The 17,934-nt window shown below is 45.7% G+C and overlaps 1 protein-coding gene across 1 annotated transcript in view; it reads left to right on the forward strand.

Moving 5' to 3' along the window:
- Positions 1 to 506: 506 nt before the first annotated feature.
- The window catches only part of syngap1b (synaptic Ras GTPase activating protein 1b), a 108,576-nt gene continuing 91,148 nt past the window's right edge, over positions 507 to 17,934 (forward strand). Inside the window, exons 1-2 of the mRNA XM_034528793.1 lie at positions 507 to 646; positions 1,576 to 1,646. Coding sequence (XP_034384684.1) covers positions 1,625 to 1,646 — 22 coding nt within the window. The 5' untranslated portion in view covers positions 507 to 646; positions 1,576 to 1,624. The remainder of the gene's footprint in view (positions 647 to 1,575; positions 1,647 to 17,934) is intronic.

The raw sequence follows: 17,934 nt of genomic DNA on the forward strand, positions 1-17,934 counted from the left end.
GACCACAAGGTGGCGGCCAAAGCCAACATTAAACCCAAAGGCTGGCGCTGCACCGTGCTGCCTTCACGTGTCTCTCTCGCTCTGTCTGTTGGGTGAGGTGGAGGGTGGGAAGAAGAAGTGGTGATGCTAGCCTTCACTTGTTCAAGTGTGTTTGGTTGAAAGCAACACCAAAAAAGTACAATTATGGCTCTGTTTGCTTTGTGTGGAAGGTGCCATGTCTCTGGCAGTTGGATTAAACAGAAACTAACGGTTGCTGATAGTTTCTTATATGTCTTTTCATTATTTCCACAGCATAAAAACATCCTAAATGCTCTTGTAAACGCCAGAATTCGCACTGTACCTCCACCAGGCGCGTCAAGCTAGCTGATGACGGTACCGACCGTTCATAATATCCCATACTAGCCTTATTGTTATTTTCCCCACGCCACCTGAAGGCGGCATACTACGACTCCGGGCGCCATTTTGGCTCCACAGCTTCTCACCTTAATGCAGTTCCTGTGGTTCGGTCACGTGCGTCGCATTTCGCCGTTTAGCAACACAAGCGAGCCAGTGGCGTTGCGGTCCGGTAACACCTGTAATGTCACTTCCTGTCATCGTCTGTGACGTCGGCGGCCAGAGACGCTTGTGATTGGCTTGTTTTCAACAGGTGTGTAAGAGTTTGAGAGTTTCTGACAGGTTTAGCAGCCTAAACGCTGCACGTGGAGGTGAACCTGTCGTAGGCTCATAAGTCACTACAGTGGTGTTGGATGCATTAGTTAAGCCCCACGTGATGTGTTATATGTTCTTTTATATTGTATTTAAAAGCTGCACACAGGACAAGTCGCATGTAAATAAGTCACGCCTATTTTCACGAGTTATTATGGTATGTAAAAGTCATGAGCTAACGTTACCTTGCACACACTCGGCTACTGTAGCCGGAAGTGAATTTACTGAAACATTATTATTAGCCATATAATCATGTTTCAGTGGGGGTACATTCACTGTATATATCTATTTTTTTTTTTAAAGAGGCGAGCATATCATGTAAAAATGAATAATGCTAAAGATAGGTTATAGATATTGGGAAACGTGCGCGCCCCCACACACACACACACACACACACACACACACACACACACACACACACACACACACACACACACACACACACACACACACACGGAGACACGCAAGCATGCGTTTGCTCCGTCCTCCACCCCCTTCTCTCTCTCTCTCTCTCTCTCTCTCTCTCTCTCTCTCTCTCTCTCTCTCTCTCTCTCTCTCTCTCTCACACACTCACTCGTGTTTCACCCTCACACCTCAACAGCAGCGTGCAAATAAACATACACGCACGCACGCACACACACACACACACACATTTCTGCATCCTGTATATTTTTTGTGCGTGCTCCGGGAACCGGGCGCTTTTATAAGCGATCGTGGATTATGATGCCGGTTTTTGTAACGGCGGAATATCGGCCTCTCCTCCGGCTGCAGCGGTGAACGGCACCGTATCGCGTGTGTCTTTTAACATTTATTTACATTCTCTCCTCTTTCATTTTTTTCCTTCTAATTTCGTCCCCCGTTACTCCTGAGCACCGAGAGACCGCAGAGACGCACAGCATCCGTTCAATGCCGTTGGAACATGTCCTATGTTCCCTTTCAAGGTAAGACGGAGCACACATTTTAAAACATTTTTGGTCATCCACTGCATCTTCCTTTTCTCTCTCCTCCCCGTTCCTCAGCATCCTCTCTCTCTCTCTCTCTCTCTCTCTCTCTCTCCCCCCCTGCCCCTCTGTCTCCCTCTCTCTCTCTGACACTATCATATGCGATAGGCATATCCAAAAGCACGACAGGTGCATAGAAATAGCCCGGAGTGCCTTCTCGATAGATGCCCAAACAGGCACGCGCAGCTCCAGCGCAGCGTGCGTCCGCGTGGACCTTTTGCATGCGGCAATTATAGTATTGTAATAAGGTATGCATGTGCAGGCGATGGTCTACTATTGCAAGTGCATCTCTCCATTTGAGAGCAATGAATGGGAGACATTGCTAACATTTTAAATCTTCTATAATAATGCCATGGTGTTATGTTATATGGTTCTCTTAAGGAGTGTACACTGCCATTATAGTCTTTGCTAATGCTAATAATGTATAGGCACTCTCAGTGTACTACAAGGAGTTTAGAGTGGGCTTTTACTATCGCTTGTGAAATATTGCTGTTGGTAGATTTTAATCTCATGCAATATATTTGGGATCTTGAGCCTGACTGGACTGTATCCTGTCTCCTCTGTGCACAAAAACCACTTTGGCCCACATATGTAGAGAGGGCTTCTTGATTCTGGTCTTTTATTCCCCCATCCTCGATGGTGAGTGGGTGAAAGGCGCTTCAGTGTTCGGTAAAGGCAGATTCCCCTCGGTATCATCGCACTGCAACTGTGACTAATGCTATATGTGAGCAGGCGTGCTGCAGTGAGCTGCCTCAACTCTATCCAGTCGAAGCCTTACATTTGCAGTGTGTGTGTGTGTGTGTGTGTGTGTGTGTGATGAGAAGCTAATTCTGTAAAAGAAATAATAAAATCAAACCAAGGTCCTCAAACATCAGTCAGACCGGAATGAGATGGAACGGCCAGAGCAAAGTTTGGAGGAACCGTGAAGGATTTGGGGGTTTCGTGGTGTGTGTGAGTACCTTATCAAAGAGGTTGAGATGCCCAAAACTGCACCGGTTGGGGAGGAGGAACTGAGTGTGTGTGTGTGTGTGTGTGTGAGTGTGTGAGAGAACGAGCGGTGTGTAGTCAGTGTGTGGGTTCAGGAGAGAGTGGAGGTGTGCTTGCATGTGACTGTCGGTGGGGGGGAGAGCGCGAGAGTGCCGGCTTATGTGTGGAGACAAGTGCACACTCGCAGACCTGTAACCCCCCCTGTCGAAACAATATGGGGGTGCCTCCAAAATGGAGACCATAATATATATATATATATATATATATATATATATATATATATATATATTACTCAACTCTCGGCTCCTGGACTTTGGCCGTGACCCTGGAGTCAGGAAAGGGAGACCAGATGTAACTGAGGCGGCCCGCTCGGCTCCCTCTCCCCTCAGCTTTGTTATTCCCTCGGAGCAAAGCAGATAAAGACCAAAATGCCCTCTTGTGCAAGTGCAGCTATAGAAGTTGGTTGCATAATGTGTGTGTGTGTGTGTGTGTGTGTGCAAGCCCACTCTGGGAGTCATTGCCAGGAAATTGTGAGCACAGTGCTGCACCTTCAGAAGCTGTCAGCGACGCCGCTGAGCGCTCCTTCTCTGTGATCTCCGCGCTTTAGCCGTAAGACGGGTTGCAAGGCGTCTCAATATGGAGACGCACCACATGGCTTTTATGGTTTTAACTTCATAACTGCATCAGCAGCGTTGAATATTACATCCATCAATGGAGGGATGACACCTGTAAACCCGTATTTTCAGCCATTAATTATTGTCCATTATTCATATTGTAAAATCCGCACCTATATCCTGAGTAGAAACACTTGCTAAATAGTGCAAATGTGTTGGTTTCCCCTCCTTTGGTGCATCATTAATTGAATGTCTTTTTGTTGATCGGGCAACGTAAGCCATTTGAAGACGACACCGTGGGGTTTTGGGGATATTTCGTTGTTAATTTTTTACTTTTTTATAGACTAAACGGTTAATTTGAGAAATAGTCAACTGTGGAAATATTCGTTAGTCGCCACCTCAGTATTCTCGAAAGACATTCCATCCATCTCCACCTGTCCATACATCAGAAGCACCATGGTTACTCGATTATGTAACACTGTGTGATATTTATTGCCGCACAGTGACTCAACATCTACGGATGAAATATTGCGCGTGTGAGAAGGCTAAGATACGAGCGTGACATTGATTTCGCGATGAGATGTAGATCCACGGAACGGGCGATCGGCGATCTTGCGGATGAATATTTGAGCCCACATTGACGAGCGTGTGAAGCTAATGTACCAGGCAAGCCATTTGCAGTCATGCCAAGTACCGGCTCACATGAACAGGCAGTCAGTGGGAGGCAGCAGCAGAGATGGGCCTTCCTATCTTGGCGAAATCTTTTTCCTCCCTCCCTCGCTCTCTTAAACTCACACCTCCTTTCAGTCTATCTCTTTCTCCTTTTTGCTTTTCTTTCTCTCTCCACCTCTGTGGCCGCCCCCCTCACGCGGAACCACCCACACACACACACACACACACACACACACACACACACACATATATACTACACACACATGCTCTCCTACCCCCCACTGTCTCTTCTCCCTCTCTCTTTTCCCTGCTCCACAATGGCTGTATCCATGAGAGCAGATGGACACTATGGAAGCGAGCATCCAGCCGCTGAGCCGTCCCCGGCCTTGTCGATTTTACAGTAGTTTGATACAGCGTCTCCTGTCAAGCATGGCCATAGTTAAAGAGACAGCGCAGTGCACTGCAGCACTCCTCCACTCCCTCCTTCCCCTTCCCTCTCTTTCTCCCATGTGACATAAGGGACTGTCTTGCACCCCTCCACCACTCCGACTGTGCCAAGAACCATCATCTGTTGGGCTATTACTGTACTGCATGCGCGAGATCCACCCAGCCCCGTGCACGCTAGATGGTCTGTCAAGAGGAGGGAGCCCATTCATTCTCCGCTGAGTGCGCTGGAGATGCGTTTTGCAAGTGTCGTGTTGGAATTCTGCGGCGGCGGCCAGCGATGAGCATTCCGGGAGAAGTGATTCGCTTTTAATCACACATTCAGGGCTTGAATTCTCCAGCTGGAGAGCTTCTCGGCTGGTGTTGACAGATCTTTAGTCATCTGAGGCTTCACGAATCAAAGACGCCCCTGTCCCAAGTTCAGGGACGATTTACATTTGCTGGCCAAACACCCTCTAGATGTGGGAAGTCAGCACTCCTAAATGTCAAACAAGACTGTGCGTTGAGCTTTTTCAAGTGCCCCCAGAGCTTTCTGGTCAAAGACGGGCAATGATGTGGAGATATCGAGGAAATATCACTCGCGTCACATCATTCTGGCCTGCAGACAGGAGGTCCATCAACGCTCAACAGGGCCTCAATTGAATGCGCTCACATATCATTTGACCTGTTCATGGGATGCAACACATAAGCACACAGGGTGGTGCACACAGGGTGGTGCACACAGGGTGGTGCACAGCAGGCGCTTGTTTTAACGCATTTTATCTGGCGGACGTTTCTTTGATACCCGGGAGGTCAATTAATAGTTGACCTCGGCAGCATAAAATATGTCCGTAGGACACCAGGAGCCGTGACCACGTGGACCTATTGATGATCTAATGAGTGGGAGCACTGACGCCCCGGGCAAGATCTTAACACGGTGTGACATTTTACTGGAGATGCATTCGTTATCACCTTCGGGGCCTTTGGTGCTGCAGGATGACGGATGAACGCAGTGGTTCCCTCGACAAAAAAGGGATTTCTTTCCATTTTTATAAGAAAATAACTTCAAGATACTTAAACTTCTTGTTCAGCAAGTCGTCTTCACAAATGAACGCCACATTTGTGATTTGTTTTTCAAGAGCTCGGCAGAAGCAAAAAGACGCTAAGCTAACGGCTAGTGAGCGGACTTGTTACCAACGGCCTTTGCACGACATGTAATAACTTATTTCACGTTGTAGAACCAGAAAAGTGTAGAAATGCTCACTAATTTCCAGATTTTTTGACTCATCACTGCAGCTCTCCGTTCTAATTATAGCGTAAGTCATCCGCATACAGTATTTTTGCAAAGAATAAATGAATCCTGAGTCCAGATGTGTCATCTTTTTGTTCCGTATTAGTAGAGTGAGTTCAGTCGTCAGCTCATCCTCTTTCCTCTGTTCTACTTTTCTGTTGGCCAACACTAACCCAGGCTCTTATCCTCGAAGGGCCTTCAGTGCTTCGGTGATATTGGAGGAATCTGCATGGGGGCTGCTGGGCTTCTTAGATCCAGCTTTGGGTTGGTGGGTAATTCAATTCTGCTGCAAAGCCTGAGTGGAACGACTCAATGGGAGAGAGAGAGAGAGAGAAACTGTGTTTTCTTTTAACTCATTTACTGTAGTTATTTACTCTGTTGCATTGTTATCTTTCTATCTATATAAATTGTATACTTTGATGTTGTTATCGCTTAATGCTTTGGCAATACTGTCTTTGCAACATTCATGCCAATAAAGCATATATATATATATATATATATATATATATATATATATATATATATATATATATATATATATATATATATATATATATATAGAGAGAGAGAGAGCTTTTGATTGATCTTGTCAGGTTCCACTCGCAGCTAAAGGTCAGGATGAGCTGCCTCCTCTCTCCTGCACCAATCAGTGGGCTTCCAGCCCGGGATAACGATCTCCCCCTGGATGCGATTGGCTCACACGGTTTTTGCAGGCGTGACATCATCCAACCCCGTGGATGCCCGTGATTCAGAGTTGTGAGGTTTTAGCCAGATACCCGAGGCACTGTGATAAGTTACAGTACACATGTCGGCTGTGTGAGTCACGGGGGGACCAATGGATGGAGTATTCTGTTTGTTATAGATACATTCATGGCATGAAGAAGATGTGAAGATATTTTATTTAGTCACCCATTCAAAAGAATGTTGAGTTTGCTCTTTATTATACTTGCATATTATAATTATTCAATTGTAGTATTGCTCTATTGTTTCCAGGGATCTTTTCACTACAGTTTTATTTCCCACTTTCACCGTTTAAAAGAAAATTTACACTTGAAAGTAAAAGTTTTCAAACTTAGATGACCAAGTGATATTGTAATTAAGGTAATTCATTTAATATGATAAGAAGATATCATATATGTGTATAATTAAAAAAGTATATACAGTACACTCAAAGTACCTTTTTTAAAAGCTATTCCTGATAGCTTGAAGGCCAGTGAAATAAGAGCTGGTGCCACCGGCTGTAAAAATAATAGAAACAACAACAACAACAACATCCAAGCTCCACCCAGCTCTCCCAAACCTTTGACCTTCAAATAACAATGCGAGTGTTTATGATGCAGCACTTTTATTTTTTTACAGTTGTCCATATTAGTGCAAGTAAACAGCAGCTAAGAACTGATTAGTTGATTAATCTATTATAGTTAGACGCTTTGAAGCTTCATTTACTCTTTGACTTTATTAAAGATGATATTAGATTCAAGTGGTGGCTTCGTGGGGTTGTTTTGACCCCCAGCGAGAGGACCCCGGTTTGATGGTTTAGTGGTTTACACTCTGGCCCCCCAGCGAGAGGACCCCGGTTTGATGGTTTAGTGGTTTACACTCTGGCCCCCCAGCGAGAGGACCCCGGTTTGATGGTTTAGTGGTTTACACTCTGGCCCCCCAGCGAGAGGACCCCGGCTTGATGGTTTAGTGGTTTACACTCTGGCCCCCCCAGCGAGAGGACCCCGGTTTGATGGTTTAGTGGTTTACACTCTGGCCCCCCAGCGAGAGGACCCCGGTTTGATGGTTTAGTGGTTTACACTCTCGCCCCCCAGCGAGAGGACCCCGGTTTGATGGTTTAGTGGTTTACACTCTCGCCCCCCAGCGAGAGGACCCCGGTTTGATGGTTTAGTGGTTTACACTCTGGCCCCCCAGCGAGAGGACCCCGGTTTGATGGTTTAGTGGTTTACACTCTCGCCCCCCAACGAGAGGACCCCGGTTTGATGGTTTAGTGGTTTACACTCTCGCCCCCCAGCGAGAGGACCCCGGTTTGATGGTTTAGTGGTTTACACTCTGGCCCCCCAGCGAGAGGACCCCGGTTTGATGGTTTAGTGGTTTACACGTCTGTGTGGGTTTTCTCTGGTTTCCTCCCAGTGAGTGGAGACTCTAAACGACCTGTAGGTGTGTATGTGAGCGTGAGTGGATGTCAACGACCTGCCCGGTGTCCTGCCACCCGCCCCAGTGCATGCTGGGATATAGGCTGTAGCCCCGGGTGTCCCCGAAAAAGGATTAAGTGGGCAGAGACGTTTGATTTTACAAATGAGTAACCAGACGCATCTTTCTTTGTACTTAGGAGTCAAAAGGGAATATATAGAGAGAATATTTATACGTGAAGGCTATTTTAGACATTAACCGTATGTGATATTTTAATTATTTTTGTAAGATTCTCTGCGTTCATGCTCGTGTTTGTTACATCTGCTGGTCTTACGTGATAGTAAATGACATTTCTTTGAGCTTTTTACTGTCCGTCAGTAAAACAATGATTTGAAGTTGAGTTTGAGGAACACAGCAAAGTTAAATATTAAGGCGACGCCGCTTGTTAGACGTGTTCTCGGCACCAGAATGGATGTGTTGCTCGTTGAGCTCATTGAAATACGTGAGAGGTGTTGAGCTGCAGGCGGTGAGCGCACTGTACAGGCTCAGCGTTGGTCTGTCATCTCCTGTGAGTACGTTGGTTTCTCCTGTAATTGTTGAAAAGTGGCCGACTATCATGGCGGCTTAATGACGGTTTTGTGAATTCATGAAGTAATATCTGTGGGGTGGATTTGAATGCTAATTCCCTTATCTGAGGATCGTTATTCAACCTGAACAGAAGGTAGAGGGACAAAGAAAGAAGCACTATAGTTCCTTTCTGGTTCCCTTTTGATCATTTTTTTAAAATTTTCTTTACAAGTAATAGTTTTGTAAGTGTGGATGTCATTTGTTAGCTGTTCGATATCTAATGAGACTCTTTGTATTACGTCGTGATCAGGCCCGCGTGTTTCCTCAATTAGCATTTTAAAGGTTTTTCAATCTTTTTATAGATCGTGTCGGTTGTGTCTCCATTGCAGATGTAGATTTGAGCAAGTTTGCTACCTGAGAGTGAATGGTGATGTGTGTGTGTGTGTGTGTGTGTGTGTGTGTGTGTGTTCTACCTCCACTCAAAGGTCCTCATAAAGGTTAGCAGGCTCACTCCACAGCTGACGGTAAATTTAGCCTCCTTTGCACACAGACCCACACACATCAGACCACATCCACGCATGTTGCTGCACGGAAGAGATGAGCCCTTATTTAATGGTACAAATGATCATTCATTAGAGGTGGTTGTGATGACTGTGTGTGTGTGTGTGTGTGTTTAAGATGGATCAGGTTCAGCATTCCAGAATAGTGATGAGTTTTCCTGGATGGGATTGAATGAAATAGAATAAAAAGAGTGTGATTAACGGCGCTGTCACACAGGTAGGAACGGATGAGACGGGCCCTCCGGGTGCCAAAAAACACCCTTTTTTAAAAAAAAATTTTGGATCTCACCTTTTTAAATTTGGAAATGGCAAAACCATCCTCAAGAGCATTCCATATTTGCTCGTGCCATTTTAAGAACAGAAGGGGATAAATGCTCCCAGCACAAAGAGCACCACACGAAACAGGCCATTTTTTTGGGGAAATGTCAATATTTATTATCATTTTTAATCCAGAAGAGAATGATTCATTGTTTTTGATGTTTTGCTGTATTCAGGCCCTCTCACAGTCAGAAATGTGGCACCTTGTGCACCTCTTCAAGCGGTTGTAGTTGCACCTCATGAGCTTCTCTGGTAATTCTTCCTTTCGATATTTACACGCTAACGCTAACATTAGCTAACCGCTCTCGGCTCGTAGCATTACAGTATTTATGGGTGAAACGTTGCCCTGCAGACGACCCAACGTCGGGCCGTGACCCCCCAGGTGCTGCAGCTTGGTTTTATGTCACGCATGCAATTTAGTGGAAAGCGAACACACGTCAGGACTTCTCTCACGGGATAGAATACTGTCTGTTTCAGAAGAGAATATCTATATATATATAAATAAATTACAGTTGTGTAGAGTGTCAAACGGTGGTGATTTTATAATGGTGCAAACATATTGTTCACCTGGATTACCAAGGCTACGGCTTTGTGTTGGGCTTTATTAATTACCCCTTTCCTTCAAGGTCTGAGAGAGGCCAGATTGAAAAGAATAGGTATTTAAAAAAAAAGCTACATGGTGATATAAGAATATGTTGGTTGACATAGTTGTGCCTCATGCAGCTGCTGTCCGTTGGCGTTAGCGGCGTCCGGAGAGGCCCCAGGTGAGCTCTCGGGGGGCGGTGACGTCACGTCAGAGCGTCCGGCGTCATCGATACCGGATGAACGAGTGAATTCGTGTCCGTGTTCACATACACACACTGCAGGGTTAAACCACGGTGGGCCACGGAGACAGATGTTTAAGTTGGGAGACCAAAAACAAGTTAAAAGAGAGTAAATATTATATTATATTGGATTTACATTCATCAAGTGACCAGGAACTCGCTACTGAGGAAGGTTTTGACCTGTTATGGATATGAAATGATGACATTTTGGACAATGATGCAGCTTGAGAGTTAATAAACTCTACTGTACTGGCCGAACACAGACACGCGTACAAAATACATAATAATACAATAAAATGTGTGCAAAGAAACTGTCTAATCCTCGGGGTGCACACATAAAAGAATGCAGAAAGCAACAACTGGAAATAAATGATTTGCGAGTGCAATGAAACAAACAAACAAACAAACAAACACGGGGCTTTTTTTCCTCCTTTTCTTCTTCTTCTTCTCCAGTGAATATTCCCTGAGATGATACAAACACCCTCACGGTGTTTCTCTAATTAAAAAAAAAGGAAAAGAAATCAGGTCATGTATTACAGTACTTATGGAAAGGCGGCTGCAGAGGAACTCCGTTCTTCAGACTCAGCATTTGCTGTGAGCTCAACATTGTGTGCTGCTCTTTACCCATTCATTGTGTGTGTGTGTGTGTGTGTGTGTGTGTGAGTGTGTGAGAGAGAAAGAGTGAGAGGATGTGTGTATTTGCAAATGTCAGTATCTTATGATCTTATATAGTTGTATTTTTGATTGTTTTCATGTGAATGTGTGCTCATGTGTCAACCCCCCTGTGTGTGTGTGTGTGTGTGTGTGTGTGTGTGAATGCTCTTTTTGTGTGAAACACCTGCTCTTTCCGTACAGTAGACACATCACGTGACCCCTTATTAATTTCACCTGCTACAACAAATCTACCTCAACCACGACAGAGCGTGGATGAAGCAGAGGAGACATGTTAAAGAGGCTGAAGCTCAGCATCGGGAAGGCGTTCCTAATATTTCTCACTCACTGTGTGTGTGTGTGTGTGTGTGTGTTTCATGCTCCATGTACTCGCTGAAAAGTGAGCTGTGAAGAATGAGTGAACGTGTTATCCCCGCTGGAAGATGTGTGCGTGAAAACATATTTTTGTGTCGTGCACACCGACGGCTCTGCAAGGCGCTCGTGGTTAATGGAGGTTAGCGAGCGTGTGCACCGATGAACCTTCATGGGAAGTGACAGCGCCGTGATGGTGCGCCATGTAGTCACGAACAAGAGCCGTGGAGTGGAAGATGTCAAACCCCCTTCTGGTTAGTGTCATCTTAAAAAGTTCTCCGGGTCGGATTCTGGTGCCCCGTTGATGTGGATGCGGATGCGGGGACCACCTGACCTCTGCTACCGCGGGGTCTCCTCAGGTCTGCAGCAGGGACTCATCAACCCGGGCGCTTTACAAGCGATCTGAGGCCATGTTTGTTGTCTGTTGACTAAACCAACAGAACTTTATTGACCCTTGGGTTTACTCGGCATACATAATTACCATAATGTCCGAGTAGTTTCTTTTGATTGACTGATAGATAAATAAACAAATCATCATTTAGGCTTTTCTTCTTTTCTCCTTATGTGTCCACGGGCATTTTAACAACTAAAATGATGAATTGAATTATTAATTATTGAAACAGTCAATACTTCCCCACAGCATTAGAATCTACCTGTAGCTGACGGCGACGTTGACATTGCGTCATGTTATTTTCCTCTCCAAGTTTCTTATGTTAAACGAAAGTAAAACCAGATTTACTTTAAATCAACATTCCCTTCAGGCTGCATGAAGCGCAACGTGTCACTTAAAGTCCAACGAGGGGCGCAGCAACACGTCCGCTGTAGATGTTTCACGGCGCTCCCTCGACTCCGGATGGCGGCGTTCCCTCGGAAGGATAAAAAGGATAAAAAAAGAACGCTAAAAATGGGTCGCCAAATAAATCTGGACGGTGTTTTATGAACCTTTGGGGGCCCAGTTAAGTGTGTGCGTGGGAAACGCTGAGTTGCAGCCTTGCAATGATCAATGATCAAAGTAAAATAAAGTTCAATGTTGAAGTTAAAAACATCCTCGGCGATCAGACCAGACCAGATCAGACCAGACCAGACCAGACCAGATCAGACCAGATCAGACCAGACCAGACCAGACCAGATCAGACCAGATCAGACCAGACCAGATCAGACCAGATCAGACCAGACCAGATCAGACCAGATCAGACCAGACCAGATCAGACCAGACCAGATCAGACCAGATCAGACCAGACCAGATCTTTTATTTAAACTGTATTTATTGAAGTTAGCCGGCTCAGCTAATGGAGCACGTGTGGTAACGAGACCGCTCCACGTCGTGTCTTCTGATTGAACAAGAACCTTGTTCGGATCGACATGAACCAGGTGTTCCAACCAAACTGGAGACCGGAACCACCAGGGACCACCAGGGACCGACCACCAGGGACCACCAGGGACCACCAGGGACCACCGTGGTCCTTAAGTCAGCTGTTTCGGTGCTCACTGGTGGAACGAGCCCCAGCTGAGCCGAAGGACAGGGGCGTGGCCGTGGGTGGAAACTGTAGTTCTGACACAAAACATTAAGCACATGGCCCACAATAACAAACCAGGGGAGCACCCATGGGAGCAGACAGGCATCCTAACAGCTGCGGTCAGCACTTTAAACCCAGCACAGTAACGCCAATAAAGAACGCACCGCTTTACAATGTTCAGCAAGCACTGCAGGCACCACGTCATAAAGTCCAGGCGCTCTTCATTCAGGATCACAACATAAATGTAATCGAGTCCATCGACGTTTCAGCTCAGGGGATCAAAATGTGATCTACAGCGCGCGTGTGTGTGTGTGTGTGTGTGTGTGTGTGTGTGTGAGCGCAGCGTGCAGCTCTCATCTGAAGCAGGATGCTGGTGAAGAAACGCTGGCTGCTCATTCAGGTGAGAGATGAGCCAGGTGGAACCCACAGCGCCGGGCCCGATGGTCTGCAGCTCACTGCTGCCAAGCAAACGCCGGGCTGATGGGTAATAAGTCTTTTCAGGAAAGATGGCGCTCGTATGTTTAAGCTGAAGCCGCTTAGCGTTACCAACTTATACTGCGTTAACGTGATATCTGCATGCCAAAGATTTGCCTTTCATTTAATTTGTTGAAGTGTGAGTTGCTGAGACAGCAGCTGATTATGCAATCAGAGATTTAAGAAGAGACGCTTTGAGGTGCAGGTCAGACATGTGGAAATATCAATCAAAAAACAAGGTTATGCCAAATTAAACTGAGAAAAGTAGAGTATAATTGTAACAAAGAAGCTAGCTAATGTCTATGTGTTTAAGTTTTGTGAAACTAATGCCAAAAAAAAGTCACCGCAAAGCCAGCGTCTTGTCAAAAAGAGTTTATTTTTTACAGTATTATCATGTAGGTGTTTTTTAATTCTATGTATTTTTAATGCTTTTTCTTTGAATACACTTTTTTTGCGTGCTCATCATCTGTAGTTATATATTTTTGTGCTGCTTTTTTTTTGTGCATCGTCACAAACAGGTTGTAAACTTCTTCCAGGCTGTAAACAACCTGTAAACAACACGTGTTTACTGTGGAAGAACGGCATCGTGATGTTGGTCCTCCGTGTTATTTAAAAGATGATATAGTCCTCGGGCTCGAAGGCAGTATTTTGACTCGGGGTTACTGAAGCGCTTTTGAACCCAGACTAATTAAATTCCTTTTTCGCCACTTCCTTCAGGCGTAATGACCCAGCTGATCTTTTCAGTTGTAATACAAAACTTGCTTACATACAAAAAAAAAAAAGAAGGAGTATTTAAGATTTCAAAGTCAACATAACGGGTCAATTAAATGAATATATAACACATAAAATGACACGTAATATATTAATAACACCGTTTTTTGCGTAGGGAGAATCTGCTGACTGATGGTTTTGATGAACAGCTGCTTCACTAAATGTATGTTTTTATAGGTTTTATCACAATAACTTGATGGTGATGACGTAATGTCCTGAACGAGAGATAAAACACAGGCTTCCACATATATAAAAAGAACAGGCTCACACTATGTTATGCACGTTTTTATTTATAAATGTATCCTTTATTTACTATTCATGAAATTCTATTTTTCACGTTAAAAAAAGGATGTTCTCTGATACAAGAGGTGTGATGCAAGATAAACAATTTGTTTCCTTAACTGTGTTTAAGTGCAATTTTAAGAGTTTTTAGCATATTTTGATGATTGTCTGGATTAATATTGTGAATCTCAATAATCGTTGGCCAGGATAATCGTGTTTCAGTAACGGCGGCATTGGTATTATTACTGTCTGACTTCTAGACTACACTTACTTATAATAATGCATTTTGGCCTTTTGATATGAAGGTTTCTAAACGCCTCCCTCAGCCTGCCAGCTGTTTGTCTGCCTGAGGCAACAGGAGGTGTTATGAGAGACCCTTATAAGACAATGACACAGTTCCTAGTCTATCTCTGGATTGAGGACAGATGACTATAATTGTTCTTTATCTCTTAGGGACGGCTCTGCTCGACCCGCTTTCAATGCGCGCGGTGACCCCGGCGAGACACACACACACACTCAGGGGTCAGGCATCGGGGAACATGACTTGCAAGATCCGCTGTGGTGGAAGACGTGTACAAAGAAGATATAGCACCACACAAAGTTCACAACACGCAGCGTATTGTGCACTCAAAGGGGTACAAGGCCGTGACAGACACTGAAGGTGGCACATCACTTTTCAAACGCATCCATCACCGTGACGTTCGCCGTCTGGTTCAGTAGACGACCGGCTACCTCAATGCAAACACTCCCGGGGTCAGCGACGCACCGCGTGGCCAACGGATCAACGCGCACACACACAGAGGCCACTTTTGGGTATTTCCACATCTGTGCGGCACCATGGAAAACAGTGGGATTAGCCTGCATGCGCTATCAGCAGATGGGAGCTCAGTGCACCAAAGCCCTCTGACACGTTGGTGATAGGAGGTTTAGGATATCTGGCGCCACAGATTCAATTATCATGGGAGGAGACGACATATAACATATGTCCGAGAACCCGGCGTGAGCAGTGGCTCCATGTTGGGTGAAGCCAAACAGAAGCAGGAGATAAACCTCCCCCGACATGAAGAGTTCTGCTTTCTCTGTTATCTCGCCTCGCTTGAGGGGACCTCAAAGAGTTTGTTGGAGTCGGTAACCCCGGAGTCGATAATATTCAACGGTTATAGTATCATAATAGACATTTCCACAGAGAGCTTTACAGCTGACGTGAACAGAGGTTACATTGGTTTGCATTACGATGCATTCAAGCGCTGCTCGGTAGAAATGAGTACTGTACGATCACGACGTGTTCAAATGTAGTTTTTGTTGTGAACCTTAAATAAATACAGTTGTTTTCAGAGCAATATAAATATTTAATAGAGGGATGTAATGACCTGTTTAACTTCCTAACACGAGTTACAAGAAGCTTATAACAATGTAATGAATCCAATAAACTTACTAAGATGTAATAAAGGTGTAATAGTTTCCTTTTTATATGTCTGTTGCTGCTACACCTGTAGTTTAAACGAGCAATCAGACAGCAGCGCCAATTTTTGTAGTTGCAATATGAAACTGCACAAAGTTATGCAGTATTACTTGACACACACACACACACACACACACACACACACACACACACACACACACACACACACACACACACAGAGAGCTCCCTTTCTCCCCATTCATCTTTATTTTCTCCTCGCAGCATTATTCAATCTCTCACATGAAGAGCAAACACAGGCTGCTTTCCCATCCAACCAGCGAATTTGTGAATTATTGCACCCCAAATAAGGTTTATCCCAATTTATAAAAACAAGTTATAATTCTTACTATTTCTCCCGGACGGTAAAGATGAAAAAGGGGACGCGAACAGCCCGGATGTAGTCCTACATACCTGCTCAGAGGTATCAGATGCCTCTCCTCATGAATGGGGGTTAGGGTTATTTTATGTATATTTTTATTTATATTTCTATGACCATTAGCTCCTACATTATTGGCAGAGGCCGATTGATTCTTAAAAGGAATATCTCTTCATCCGATGGACATACGCGCTTCATATCTGCCGTTTTAATTGACTTGACATTTTGAGAGAGACATGGCTGGAGTGAGAGAGCTGCAGTTATAGTTAAAAGACTTTATGTATAAGTACAAGGAGAGAACGAGGGAGAGTGCGAACGAAAGAGAGACGCAAAGGGAGTTGTGGGAGGAAGTGTAAAGCGAGTGGGAGACTGAGAGCAGGCTTCAGATATAACAAACCCAACGTTGCTCTTGGCCAAAGCCTGAATGGTGTCGAGCTGCTCCTGTCATTCATCTGGATGCACTTGCATGTTGAGTCCGGTCCATTCAGAATCTGGGGTGTTGGGAGAATATGATATTTGGGTTCTCTTGCATTGACTTTTAATACGATATCGTTCATAAAAAGGCTTTCACATCGACACCTCGAGGCTGTTTGACTGGTGAACACGGACGAGCACCGAAGGGCTAAAGTAACCCGTCCAATGGGAACGGAAAGGTCACGTTTAGGAAAAGGGAGAGTCAGGTAGCTAGGATTTGAATTTTTAGATTCGGAGAGGCAGAGAGAAACATCACAGAGATCTGGAAATAAAAATAGAAGAGGGTGAGAGAAGATGGAGGAGTGAGAGGGAACAGGAGAGAGGTGAATGGTAGAAATGGGATTCTAGGACGGATCTTTTTTTCTTCTTTTTAAATCCCAGATAGAGGATGAAAGGATGGAAGAGTGACAGTGTAACATACATAAAAGAGAGGGGTGGAGGGGGCTATAAGAGGTGGGCCACATCCAGGAAGAAGAAGCCAGCGTTGTAGCCAGAGAGCAAAGGGGTACGGGGCTGAGAAACAGATGGGCAGAAGGGGGAGGTTAGATGGGAGGGGGAGGGTGTGAGAGGAGAGGCTGCCGAAAGTTGGACTTCATTGGGATTCATGGTGGGATGATGGCCGCATGTCTTCCCCTTTAGACATATTGCATTTTGTTTTCCTTCGGCTTGATGCTGTCACCAACGGTATCTGAGTTTTACTGCACTGGTCCAGTCCATCTTCACAGACCACTCGTATGTAACGAGTATCTCACGGTTGACGGTTCAAATATCACCTTACAGTTGTCAAAACCTGGTGCCTACATTACCCACAATGCAACTCGACGCCCTGACAGTCCGGCATAGTTGGGTGTGTTTGGCTAGTAGCGGCTAATGTAGCCTCCGCGGCCTCATGAAGAGACGAGGAGTGGGCTACAGAGGTCGGGTACGCTCACTTCCTTCTGGATTTATTTCATTTTCAAACTTGTAGTCTTCTCCTAGTCAACAGACTTTGATGTGTCGAATCAGAGAAGTGTTCCTCAAGCCGTCTGTGACACGCCGTCTGTGACACGCCGTCTGTGACACGCCGTCTGACACGCCGCCGTCGGTGACACGCCGCCGTCGGTGACACGCCGCCGTCGGTGACACGCCGTCTGTGACACGCCGTCTGTGACACGCCGTCGTCGGTGACACGCCGTCGTCGGTGACACGCCGTCTGTGACACGCCGTCGGTGACACGCCGTCGGTGACACGCCGTCGGTGACACGCCGTCGGTGACACGCCGTCGGTGACACGCCGTCGGTGACACGCCGTCTGTGACACGCCGTCTGTGACACGCCGTCGTCTGTGACACGCCGCCGTCGGTGACACGCCGTCTGTGACACGCCGTCTGTGACACGCCGTCTGTGACACGCCGTCTGTGACACGCCGTTGGTGACACGCCGTCGGTGACACGCCGTCGGTGACACGCCGTCGGTGACACG

Source organism: Cyclopterus lumpus, chromosome 25 (assembly GCF_009769545.1).
Source record: "Cyclopterus lumpus isolate fCycLum1 chromosome 25, fCycLum1.pri, whole genome shotgun sequence".
NCBI lineage: Eukaryota > Metazoa > Chordata > Actinopteri > Perciformes > Cyclopteridae > Cyclopterus > Cyclopterus lumpus.